An 11,042-nucleotide genomic window follows, 5' to 3' on the forward strand; every position below is an offset into this window, starting at 1 on the left:
TGCTCTGCTGTTTTCGCGCGCCAATCAGGACAGGACCCAGAAACGCTCTCTCCTCTGTGACAGTAGTCATAGCAACATAGACGCTACAACTGTCAGCGAGCTAACCCTTCCCAAAAATGGCGAAAAGAAAGGCAGAAAACAGGAGCTTTCTGGACAAGTGGGAGGCAGAATATCTGTTTACATATGTAAAAGACAAACCTGTTTGTCTTGTTTGTGGAGTCAACGTGGCTGTAAGTAAGGAGTACAACATTAGACGACACTATGAAACGAAACACCATGACAAATACAAGGACCTGGACATGACTCAAAGGAGCCAGAAAGTAGAGGAGATGAAAAGAAGTTTGGTTTCACAACAGAATATGTTTAAAAAAGCCACATCACAAAGCGAGGCTGCTGTAAAGGCTAGTTATATAGTGGCAGCAGAGATCGCAAAATCAGCCCGGCCCTTTAATGAGGGAGAGTTCATGAAAAAGTGCATGATGAAGGTTTGTGACCTCGTATGCCCAGAGAAAAAACAAGCATTTTCAAACGTGAGCCTGAGCAGGAACACAGTAGCTGATCGCACATGTGATCTTGCCACCAATCTGTATGACCAGCTGATGGAAAAGGGAAAAGATTTTGTTGCGTTCTCCCTCGCTGTGGATGAGAGCTGCGACGCATCTGATACTGCTCAGCTGTCAGTCTTCATCTGTGGAGTGGACTCAAATCTGTGTGTTACGGAGGAGCTATTAGGATTCAAATCAATGCATGGCACAACCACAGGAAAGGAAATCTTTGAGGAGGTTTCCAAATGTGTAACTGAAATAAAGCTGCCGTGGGATAAACTCGTTGGATTAACGACAGATGGTGCGCCAGCGATGTGCGGTAAAAAGAGTGGACTGGTGGGCATGGTTCGGGAGAAGATGCGGGAAGAGAACTGTGCAGATGAGCTAACTGTTTACCACTGCATCATACATCAGGAAGCACTGTGTGCCAAAGCCCTAAAGATGGAACATGTTATGACCACAGTAACACAGGTAGTTAACTTTATAAGAGCCAAAGGTCTAAATCACCGCCAGTTTAAATCTTTTCTGGAGGAGTGTGGTTCGGAATACGCAGACGTGCCGTATCACACAGAGGTGAGATGGCTAAGCAGAGGAAAAGTACTGAACAGATGTTTCGAGCTGCGTGAGGAAATATGTCAATTCCTGGAAACCAAAGGGAAGGATACAGCAGAGCTCCGGGAGCAAAAGTTCCTGTGTGAGCTGGCCTTTCTCTGTGACATCTCGAGCCATCTCGATGCGCTGAACCTGCAGCTTCAGGGGCAGGGGCGCATCATCACAGACATGTACGCTGCAGTGAGGGCCTTCAAAACTATACTGTGCCTGTGGGAGAATCAGATGCTGCAAGGAAACCCTTGCCATTTTCCCTGCTGCCAATCCATAAAAGCGCAGATCTCTACCGCCGTGTTCCCATGCGCACAGTTTGCTGAAAAACTCAGTGTTCTCGCCGCTGAGTTTAGCCGGCGATTTGCCGACTTCGATGCCCAGAAATGCAAGTTTGAACTGCTTAGTAATCCCTTCGCAGTTGATGTGAAAAATGCACCAACCAACATCCAAATGGAGCTGATTGAACTCCAGTGCAACGACACGCTGAAATCAAAGTATGATGCTGTGGGCGCCGCACAGTTTCCACGGTTCATCCCTGACACAATGCCTCAGCTCCGCACCCAAGCTGCTCAGATGCTCTCCATGTTCGGCAGCACTTATCTATGCGAGCAACTTTTCTCCTCGATGAAGATGACAACTCACAGGAGACGTCTGACTGATGAACATCTTCGCTCGATACTGAGGATTTCTTCAGCTCAGAGCTTGAGCCCAGACATTGATGAACTAGCATCCAAGAAGAGATGCCAGGTATCTGGCTTGGGCACATCAGATTAGACCAGTGTGCAATAATTAACGTTTTCTTTATGCACTTTTTCTTGCTACAAGGCATGGGCTTGAATGGTTGATTGATTTATTATCATTTTATTTGTAAAATTATTAGCCAGTCGAAAAAGTTTATTTTGGTATTTAAATCAGAAGGCTGCAAATAGAAAAGAGGCATACAATTTTTATTTAAATTTTATTTATTTAATAAATGAATGCCATTGATGTGTTTTTTCATTTGAAATTCGATTTTGCATGTCTCCACTATTAAATTATATATTGTATGGTAATAAGCGATGCTTGTTCCATATTCAATGTTAAAGCAAAACTTGTTTGGGTCCATATTAAAAGGTTAATTTGTTCAATGTTGGCCCGTGACTTTGTTCAGGTTTTACATTTTGGCCCACTGGGTATTTGAGTTTGACACCCCTGCCTTAGGGCATACGTAGAAAAGGGAATCTGGTTGATATCTCTTTCAATGGGGAATAGGGATACATAGAAAGACAGGGGTTTCAAAATAAGGGTCACTTCCTGATTGGATTTTTCTCAGGATTTCGCCTGCAAAATCAGTTCTGTTATACTCACAGACAATATTTTTACAGTTTTGGAAACTTTAGAGTGTTTTCTATCCTGTCAATTATATGCATATTCTAGCATCTGGTCCTGAGAAATAGGCAGTTTACTTTGGGACGTTATTTTTCCAAAAATAAAAATAGTGCCCCCTAGCTTCAAGAGGTTTAATTAATCTACTAAAAACAAAAAACATTCCTTCCTACATATTTGTAGGAAGGAACTCACTCAATTTGTGTACTGTTCAAACTTGTCATTACAAACTTATTTAAATCTTGGTTATGGGACCTAGAAAGAGCATTTAGTTTTGTTTACATTCAGTACTGACTTTAGAGTCAATAGTGACCTCTACAGTGCTAGAAAATCTGTCTTCCAATTTGAAAAGGCTTGGTCAACTGATGGAGCAATGGAATACAACACTGTATCTGTGGAATACAACACTGTATCTGTGGAATACAACACTGTATCTGTGGAATACAACACTGTATCTGTGGAATACAACACTGTACCTGTGGAATACAACACTGTATCTGTGGAATACAACACTGTATCTGTGGAATACAACACTGTATCTGTGGAATACAACACTGTATCTGTGGAATACAACACTGTACCTGTGGAATACAACACTGTATCTGTGGAATACAACACTGTACCTGTGGAATACAACACTGTATCTGTGGAATACAACACTGTATCTGCGGAATACAACACTGTATCTGCGGAATACAACACTGTATCTGTGGAATACAACACTGTATCTGTGGAATACAACACTGTATCTGTGGAATACAACACTGTATCTGCATACACATGAATACGTGTATATATTTTTTGACATCATCTACCTTGAGTTCTGTCATTGAGATAATTATGAAACAAGTCTACAAACATGGAAGTCTACAAACATGGAAGTCTACAAACATGGAAGCACAATTCATTCTATCATCTAAGGCATTTGCAATATTATTTACAACATGCACGGTAGCCATAGTGGTACCATGTTTAGGTCTGAATCCGGATTGGTTAATATTAAGAACACTGTTTACTGATAGATCATAACGTAGCTGTTTGTTGACAAATGATTATAGGATGTTTGCAAGACAAGGGAGCCTGGAAAGGGGTGGAAAAACAACACTTAGGCTTCTACTTCCAGCGTTTACATGCCATATACATTTTACGGACACCGTATATTTTACATTGGTTATAACTTGTTGTTTTTAGTCCCTCCCTTTAGATAGTTTTGATTTCTATTTGCCATGTATTTTTCAACTGTGCTGTGATGTTTCACAAAAGTTCTGAACTTTTCTATTCTTATAGTTTCTACAGATTGTAAATCAAAGATCAAATGTTTTGCTATTATATTATGATGCATTATATTATTGATCGATTGACTTTTCAAATCACCCAGAGGACAGTAAATGTTACAATTCTTCAGCCAAACCTGAACCTGCTACCAAAAACATGCTACTGTACATGTGGACAGTACCAAAACAAATGATCTAATGATTCTGTCTCTTTGCATCAAGATTTGCAGAGCTGGGATGGGAGTATCCCCATATATACTGTACATAATATTCTATTGGTTGCAAGAATTTTGTATAATCATTTAAAAATAAAAACTCTATGTTTGGAATCAACCGTCATTTTGTGTATCAGTTCATAAACCATGTGCCATGGAATTGGTACATTAAAAATCTCTTCCCAACTATTTTACGAATTATAAGGTCCTTAAGTGAAAAGGGTATACTTTTTTATTTATCACAATTTTCTTTAATCAGTTTTGGACTTTAATGCAGGGCTGACAAGTTCCTTACCTTCTCCCCTTCCCACTTTCCTCCTCCATTTTTACAGTAATGCTGCAATTACTTGGTTGTAATTTTGGTTAGAGCAGACATTTTCATATATTTCTGTTAGTTCCATGTGTGACATAACTCCACTAGTCCCATTTATGATATAATTTACAAGGATTATACCATTTTTAAAACATTCTTTAAAAAATAACGTTTTTTTCAGTTATTGCATTTGAGTTTAAGCGTAATATTTTGTTGATTTCTTATGAAGAAGATATCTGAGAGTACAGGAGAGTACCATGGATTAGTCTAGTTGTTTAACTCGGAGTTGCTCAGCCAGAGAGATAACAAATGGATCAGAAAATTGTGAGTGTCAAAACAGGGTCTAGTAGAAAAAACGCTCTCAATAATAACGATCATGCAGGAACGCCTGGGGCAAGAATTTATTTTATCTTCACAATTATACGATGGTCAGAGTTTTTCAATTTGGTATCTCTAAGACAATCAATAGGCCAGTGGTTGCTGATATAATTAGCAAAATCACCAGTAGCCAAATACTTATGGGGACGGTTAGTCAGGATACGGTAAGCCAATCAACATCTCCTAACACAACCAGTTTAGATACCAGAAAGGGTTTTAAATCATCAGAAATAGTACCAACAGCCTCCGCGAAGCGGCTGGGAGGCGGTAGACTTCAGTAATAAATATATGCACATTCTAGCTTATGGCCACTTTTACAGCCAACATCTCACACATTTTTGGGGACAGAGATGCTAAGAGAGCATTATGCCATAACAGAAGTCCATCACATCTAAAACGGCAACTTATCTATAATCAAATTATTCAGCCAGGTCTCTGAGATGACCGTAACGTCTGGGCTAGTAACATGCACCCATACATCCAGAAATGTTAAACATCAGGCTTTGCACATGTATATGGAACAGTCCGAGCCCTATACAAGATGTGACAACAGCAGGAGTGTCCATGGTGGATACATGGGGACATAATTGTTAATAGAATTGGATGAGCTAGCCACAATGGGCTTCCTGATTGCACACAAACTGGCAGAAATAATAATAGAATTCAGGTAAATGTGCACAAGATTACTATTATACGTACCCCTATGCTTAGGAGCACATGCAGCAATACGATATCTTGATATGACGATTAGTAGCTTAGGTGGAGCTAACAAACAGTGTGTTCTGTATGGTAACTAACAGAGCTTTCAATGGAAATGAAATTAAACTGGCACAGAATGACTAATTACAATACCCCCTATCAACACGGGAAGCTGTGACAGAATGATATCAGCTCACCTGTGTAATATTGACATAAGCTCTGAACCACTTGTTTTTTCAAAAATGGTCTTATGGTTTTATCAATTGCTGTGCTGAACAGTTCATTACCTCTGTTATGTGTTGTGTGTATTTGTATTTAGTTTTGCTATAAAGGTGATGACGATACAATAACACACATGCACAATAAATAGGCCTACATCTAAAAATACATACAGCCTCATTGTATATATTTATATATATACAGTACCAGTCAAATATTTGGACACACCTACTCATTCAAGGGTTTTTATTTATTTCTCCTATTTTCTACATTGTAAAAACAATGAAATAACACATACGGAATCATGTCCACGTAGTAACAAGAAAAGTGTTAAACAAATCAAAATGTATTTTATGTTTGAGATTCATCAAAGTAGCCACCGTTTTGCCTTGATGACAGCTTTGCACACGCTAGGCATAGTCTCAACCAGCTTCACCTGGAATGCTTTTCCAACAGTCTTGAAGGAGATCCCACATATGCTGAGCAATTGGTGGCTGCTTTTCCTTCACTCTGCTGTCCAACTCATCCCAAACCATCTCAATTGGGTTGAGGTCGGGTGATTGTGGAGGCCAGGTCATCTGATGCAGCACTCCATCACTATCCTTCTTGATCAAATAGCCCTTACACAGCCTGGAGGTGTGTGGGGTCATTGTCCTGTTGAAAAGCGAATGATAGTCCCACTAAGCGCAAACCAGATGGGTTGGCGTATCGCTGCAGAATGCTGGTTAAGTGTGCCTTGAATTCTAAATAAATCACTGACAGTGTCACCAGCAAAGCACCTCCTCCTCCATGCTTAACGGTGGGAACTAAACATGCGGAGATCATCCGTTCACCTACTCTGCATCTCACAAAGACATGGAGGTTGGAACCAAAAATCTTAAACTTGGACTCATCAGACCAAAGGACAGATTTCCACCGGTCTAATGTCCATTGCTCATGTTTCTTAGCCCTAGCAAATCTCATCTTATTGTTGGTGTCCTTTAGAAGTGGTTTCTTTGCAGCAATTCGACCACGAAGGCCTGATTCACACAGTCTCCTCTGAACAGTTGATGTTGAGATGTGTCTGTTATTAGAACTCTGCAATTTCTGAGGCTGGTAACTCTAATGAACTTATTCTCTGCAGCAGAGGTAACTCTGGGTATTCCTTTCCTGTGGCGGTCCTCATGAGAGCCAGTTTCATCATAGCGCTTGATTGTTTTTACTACTGCACTTGAAGAAAGTTCTTGAAATGTTCTGCATTTACTGACCTTCATGTCTTAAAGTAATGTTTCTATTTGTTTATTGGAGCTGTTCTCGCCATAATATGGACTTGGTCTTTTACCAAATAGGGCATCTTCTGTATACCACCCCTACCTTATCTCGAACTGCTTTGCTTTATCTTGGCCAGGTCGCAATTGTAAATGAGAACTTGTTCTCAACTTGCCTACCTGGTTAATAAAGGTAAAATAAATAAATAAATAAAACAACACAACTGACTGGCATTAAGACGGAAAGAAATTCCACAAATACACTTTTAACAAGGCACACTTGCTAATTGAAATGCATTTCCAGGTGAACATGAGGCTGGTTGAGAGAATGCCAAGAGTGTTCAAAGCTGTCATCAAGGCAAAGGGTGGCTACTTTGAAGAATCTCAAATATAAAATATATTTAGATTTGCTTAGATTTAGATTTGCTAAACACTTTTTTTGTTACTACGTGTACATGATTCCGTATGTTTCATTTGGTTACTACATGATTCAATATGTGTTATTTCATAGTTTTGATGTCTTCACTATTATTCTACAATGTAGAAAATAGTAAAAAAATAGTAAAAAATAAAGAAAACCCCTTGAATGAGTAGGTGTGTCCAAACTTTTGACTGGTTCTGTAAGTACGTTCACCTTTTGGACGCTGTAGCCATGATTTTATTCGATGACTAGATTTTGAGTTACGTAGGTTTGTGTAAAAAAAATAGTCTGATGACCCCTTATACTGACAGCCCTGTAAACAATCCAGTGGTTCTTGGTAACGGCTGGACGGATCAGGACGAAAGTGTTGTGTACATCGACATTGGTGTCTTGTTGGTTTACATATGAGGGTAAGGAGATTTTAATTTAACATTGAGCTTTAAATTAAATAATATGTTATATGTCACCTGTGCCGAATACAACAGTTGTAGAGCGGAATGCTTCCTTACAAGCTGTTAACCAGAAATGTAGCTTTAAGAAAAATTAGAGAAAAAATAATATTTACTAACTAAAGTTAATAAATGTATAAAATAAGACAATAAAATTACAATAACAACTCTATATACAGGGGTACAGGTACAAAGACAATGTGTGGGGGTACAGGTACAGGTAATTGAGGTAATATGTACATGTAGGTAGGGGTAAAGTGACTATGCATAGATTATAAACAGTGAGTAGCAGCAGCGTGAAAAGATTATAATAATTTAATAAAACGGAAGGAGGAAGATGCAAATAACCAATTTAATAGTCACGCCAACTATTGAGATTCACACTCTGCTCTGTAAGGGCTACAACCTCCCCGTGTCATAACTAATTGATCCCGACCCACCGAATGCTCTCAGAATGGACACTATTGAGAGACTATGTCGTCCTGTGCCATAACCGCCTGCGACCCACTAGCCTAGCCCCATTTCCAGCCTGCCCCTATGTCTGTTCAGATTGAAGACTGGCTGCGATAGCACCGGTAAAACTGTACCTCATTGATCCTGTAAGTAACACCTAGGAAAGCTAACTGCTTGTGTAAGGTCCTGTATGATCACCCCCACTGCCTCCTCACCTGTTCAGCAGCCTCTGGGTCCAGGTGTGAGTCGAGGAGAGGCATGGTGAACTGGATCTTCCTGGGGCTGCCTGTCTCCATGGTCCTGCTGGTGGTAGAGTAGTAGTAGTAGAGTAGAAGATGCACAGATCACTATCGAGCGCTTTCTCTCTCTATCTCTGTCTCTCTGAGTCTGTCTGTCTCTCTGTCTCTCTATCTCTGTCTCTCTGAGCCTGTCTGTCTCTCTGTCTCTCTGAGTATGCCTGTCTCTCTGTCTCTCTATCTCTGTCTCTCTGTCTCTTCACACCTGTACCCTTCTATTACCCCCTTTCTCTCTCTCTCCCTGTCCTTTCTATGCCGTACTCTTTCAGTCTCTTTCTTTCTTTTCCAGCTCTACTATTACTGTGTTCCTGTGTTCCTCTGTTCCTCTGTTCCTCTGCCCGGTCTCCTTTCAGTTCTGTACTAGAGAGGGAAGCAAGGGCATACTGCGCTCTGAAGACCTCTCTCTCTTTCTCTCTCTCTCTCTCTCTCTCTCTCATTCGCTGAGTCTGCCTCCCTCTCGCACTTGACCCCGCCCCCTCTCCCCTCTCTCTCGTTCTATTGGCTGGTCTTGCACTGGGACTTAACTGCAGAGCCAAACCAAGCCGGAGGCTGAGGCTCTCCTAACTCCTACAAGCAGCCAAATACATCACACCATCATGCTCAGTAAAAATATTTTAGTGATGATGGATTTTTAAAAAAAAGTCAAACACCTACACACACACACAGCACAACACACCTACACACACACCTACACACACACATGCAGATGTACACAACACATACACTACATAACATATTGATGGGTACTGAACATAACACAGCGGACGTCCCTTTCATCTTTAGACATGTAATATTGACCTGTATTTATTAACATTTACAGCCAAGCCACAAGACAGAGACATGTCCGTGGTCGTCATATGTCATGTCAGAAAATACATGATATCAAGACATCATGGTCATTTATGATAAGATCATGAGGAATCAGGTCCGATCAGATATGATATCAAGATGTCATTGTCAGTAAGATAAGATAAGATAAAGCTGTGACAGATAGATGCTCTGCTGTATTCATTCTGATTCGACATGTCCTGTAACATAGCCTCCCTCCACTCTGATCAGGTATGTCCTGTAAACATAGCCTCCCAACACTCTGATCAGGTATGTCCTGTAACATAGCCTCCCTCCACTCTGATCAGTCATGTCCTGTAACATAGCCTCCCAACACTCTGATCAGTCATGTCCTGTAGCATAGCCTCCCTCCACTCTGATCAGGAATGTCCTGTAACATAGCCTCCCAACACTCTGATCAGTCATGTCCTGTAACATAGCCTCCCAAAACTCTGATCAGGTATGTTCTGTAACATATTCTCCACTCTGATCAGGTATGTCCTGTAAAATAGCCTCCCTCCACTCTGATCAGTCATGTCCTGTAACATAGCCTCCCAACACTCTGATCAGGTATGTCCTGTACCATAGCCTCCCTCCACTCTGATCAGTCATGTTCTGTAACATAGCCTCCCTCCACTCTGATCAGTCATGTCCTGTAACATAGCCTCTCTCCACTCTGATCAGGAATGTCCTGTAACATAGCCTCCCAACACTGATCTTGTATGTCCTGTAACATAGCCTCCCAACACTGATCTGGTATGTCCTGTAAAATATTATCCACTCTGATCAGGAATGTCCTGTAACATATTCTCCACTCTGATCAGTCATGTCCTGTAACATAGCCTCCTTCCACTCTGATCAGGTATGTCCTGTAACGTAGCCTCCTTCCACTCTGATCAGGTATGTCCTGTAACATATTCTCCACTCTGATCAGGTATGTCCTGTAACGTAGCCTCCTTCCACTCTGATCAGGAATGTCCTGTAACATTGCCTCCTTCCACTCTGATCAGGAATGTCCTGTAACATATTCTCCACTCTGATCAGGTATGTCCTGTAACGTAGCCTCCTTCCACTCTGATCAGTCATGTCCTGTAACATAGCCTCCCAACACTCTGATCAGGTATGTCCTGTACCATAGCCTCCCTCCACTCTGATCAGTCATGTGCTGTAACATAGCCTCCCAACACTCTGATCAGGTATGTCCTGTACCATAGCCTCCTTCCACTCTGATCAGGAATGTCCTGTAAAATAGCCTCCCTCCACTCTGATCAGGTATGTCCTGTAACATAGCCTCCCTCCACTCTGATCAGGTATGTCCTGTAACATAGCCTCCCTCCACTCTGATCAGGTATGTCCTGTAACATAGCCTCCCTCCACTCTGATCAGGTATGTCCTGTAACATGGCCTCCCTCCACTCTGATCAGGTATGTCCTGTAACATAGCCTCCTTCCACTCTGATCAGGTATGTCCTGTAACATAGCCTCCCTCCACTCTGATCAGGTATGTCCTGTAACATAGCCTCCCTCCACTCTGATCAGGTATGTCCTGTAACATAGCCTCCCTCCACTCTGATCAGGAATGTCCTGTAACATAGCCTCCCTCCACTCTGATCAGGTATGTCCTGTAACATAGCCTCCCTCCACTCTGATCAGGAATGTCCTGTAACATAGCCTCCCTCCACTCTGATCAGGTATGTCCTGTAACATAGCCTCCCTCCACTCTGATCAGGAATGTCCT

At 41.4% G+C, this 11,042-nt stretch overlaps 1 protein-coding gene across 2 annotated transcripts in view; it reads right to left on the reverse strand.

Moving 5' to 3' along the window:
* LOC110528589 (protein phosphatase 1 regulatory subunit 1A) overlaps positions 1-8,867 on the reverse strand; it is a 54,223-nt gene extending 45,356 nt beyond the window's left edge. The window contains exon 1 of one of the 2 annotated variants that reach the window (XM_021610718.2): positions 8,397-8,867. In XM_021610718.2, coding sequence (XP_021466393.2) covers positions 8,397-8,477 — 81 coding nt within the window. In that variant the 5' untranslated portion in view covers positions 8,478-8,867. The remainder of the gene's footprint in view (positions 1-8,396) is intronic. The other variant, XM_021610719.2, reaches the window with a different exon arrangement.
* Positions 8,868-11,042: the final 2,175 nt, after the last annotated feature.

The sequence above is a fragment of the Oncorhynchus mykiss genome, chromosome 7, assembly GCF_013265735.2.
Source record: "Oncorhynchus mykiss isolate Arlee chromosome 7, USDA_OmykA_1.1, whole genome shotgun sequence".
Lineage (NCBI taxonomy): Eukaryota > Metazoa > Chordata > Actinopteri > Salmoniformes > Salmonidae > Oncorhynchus > Oncorhynchus mykiss.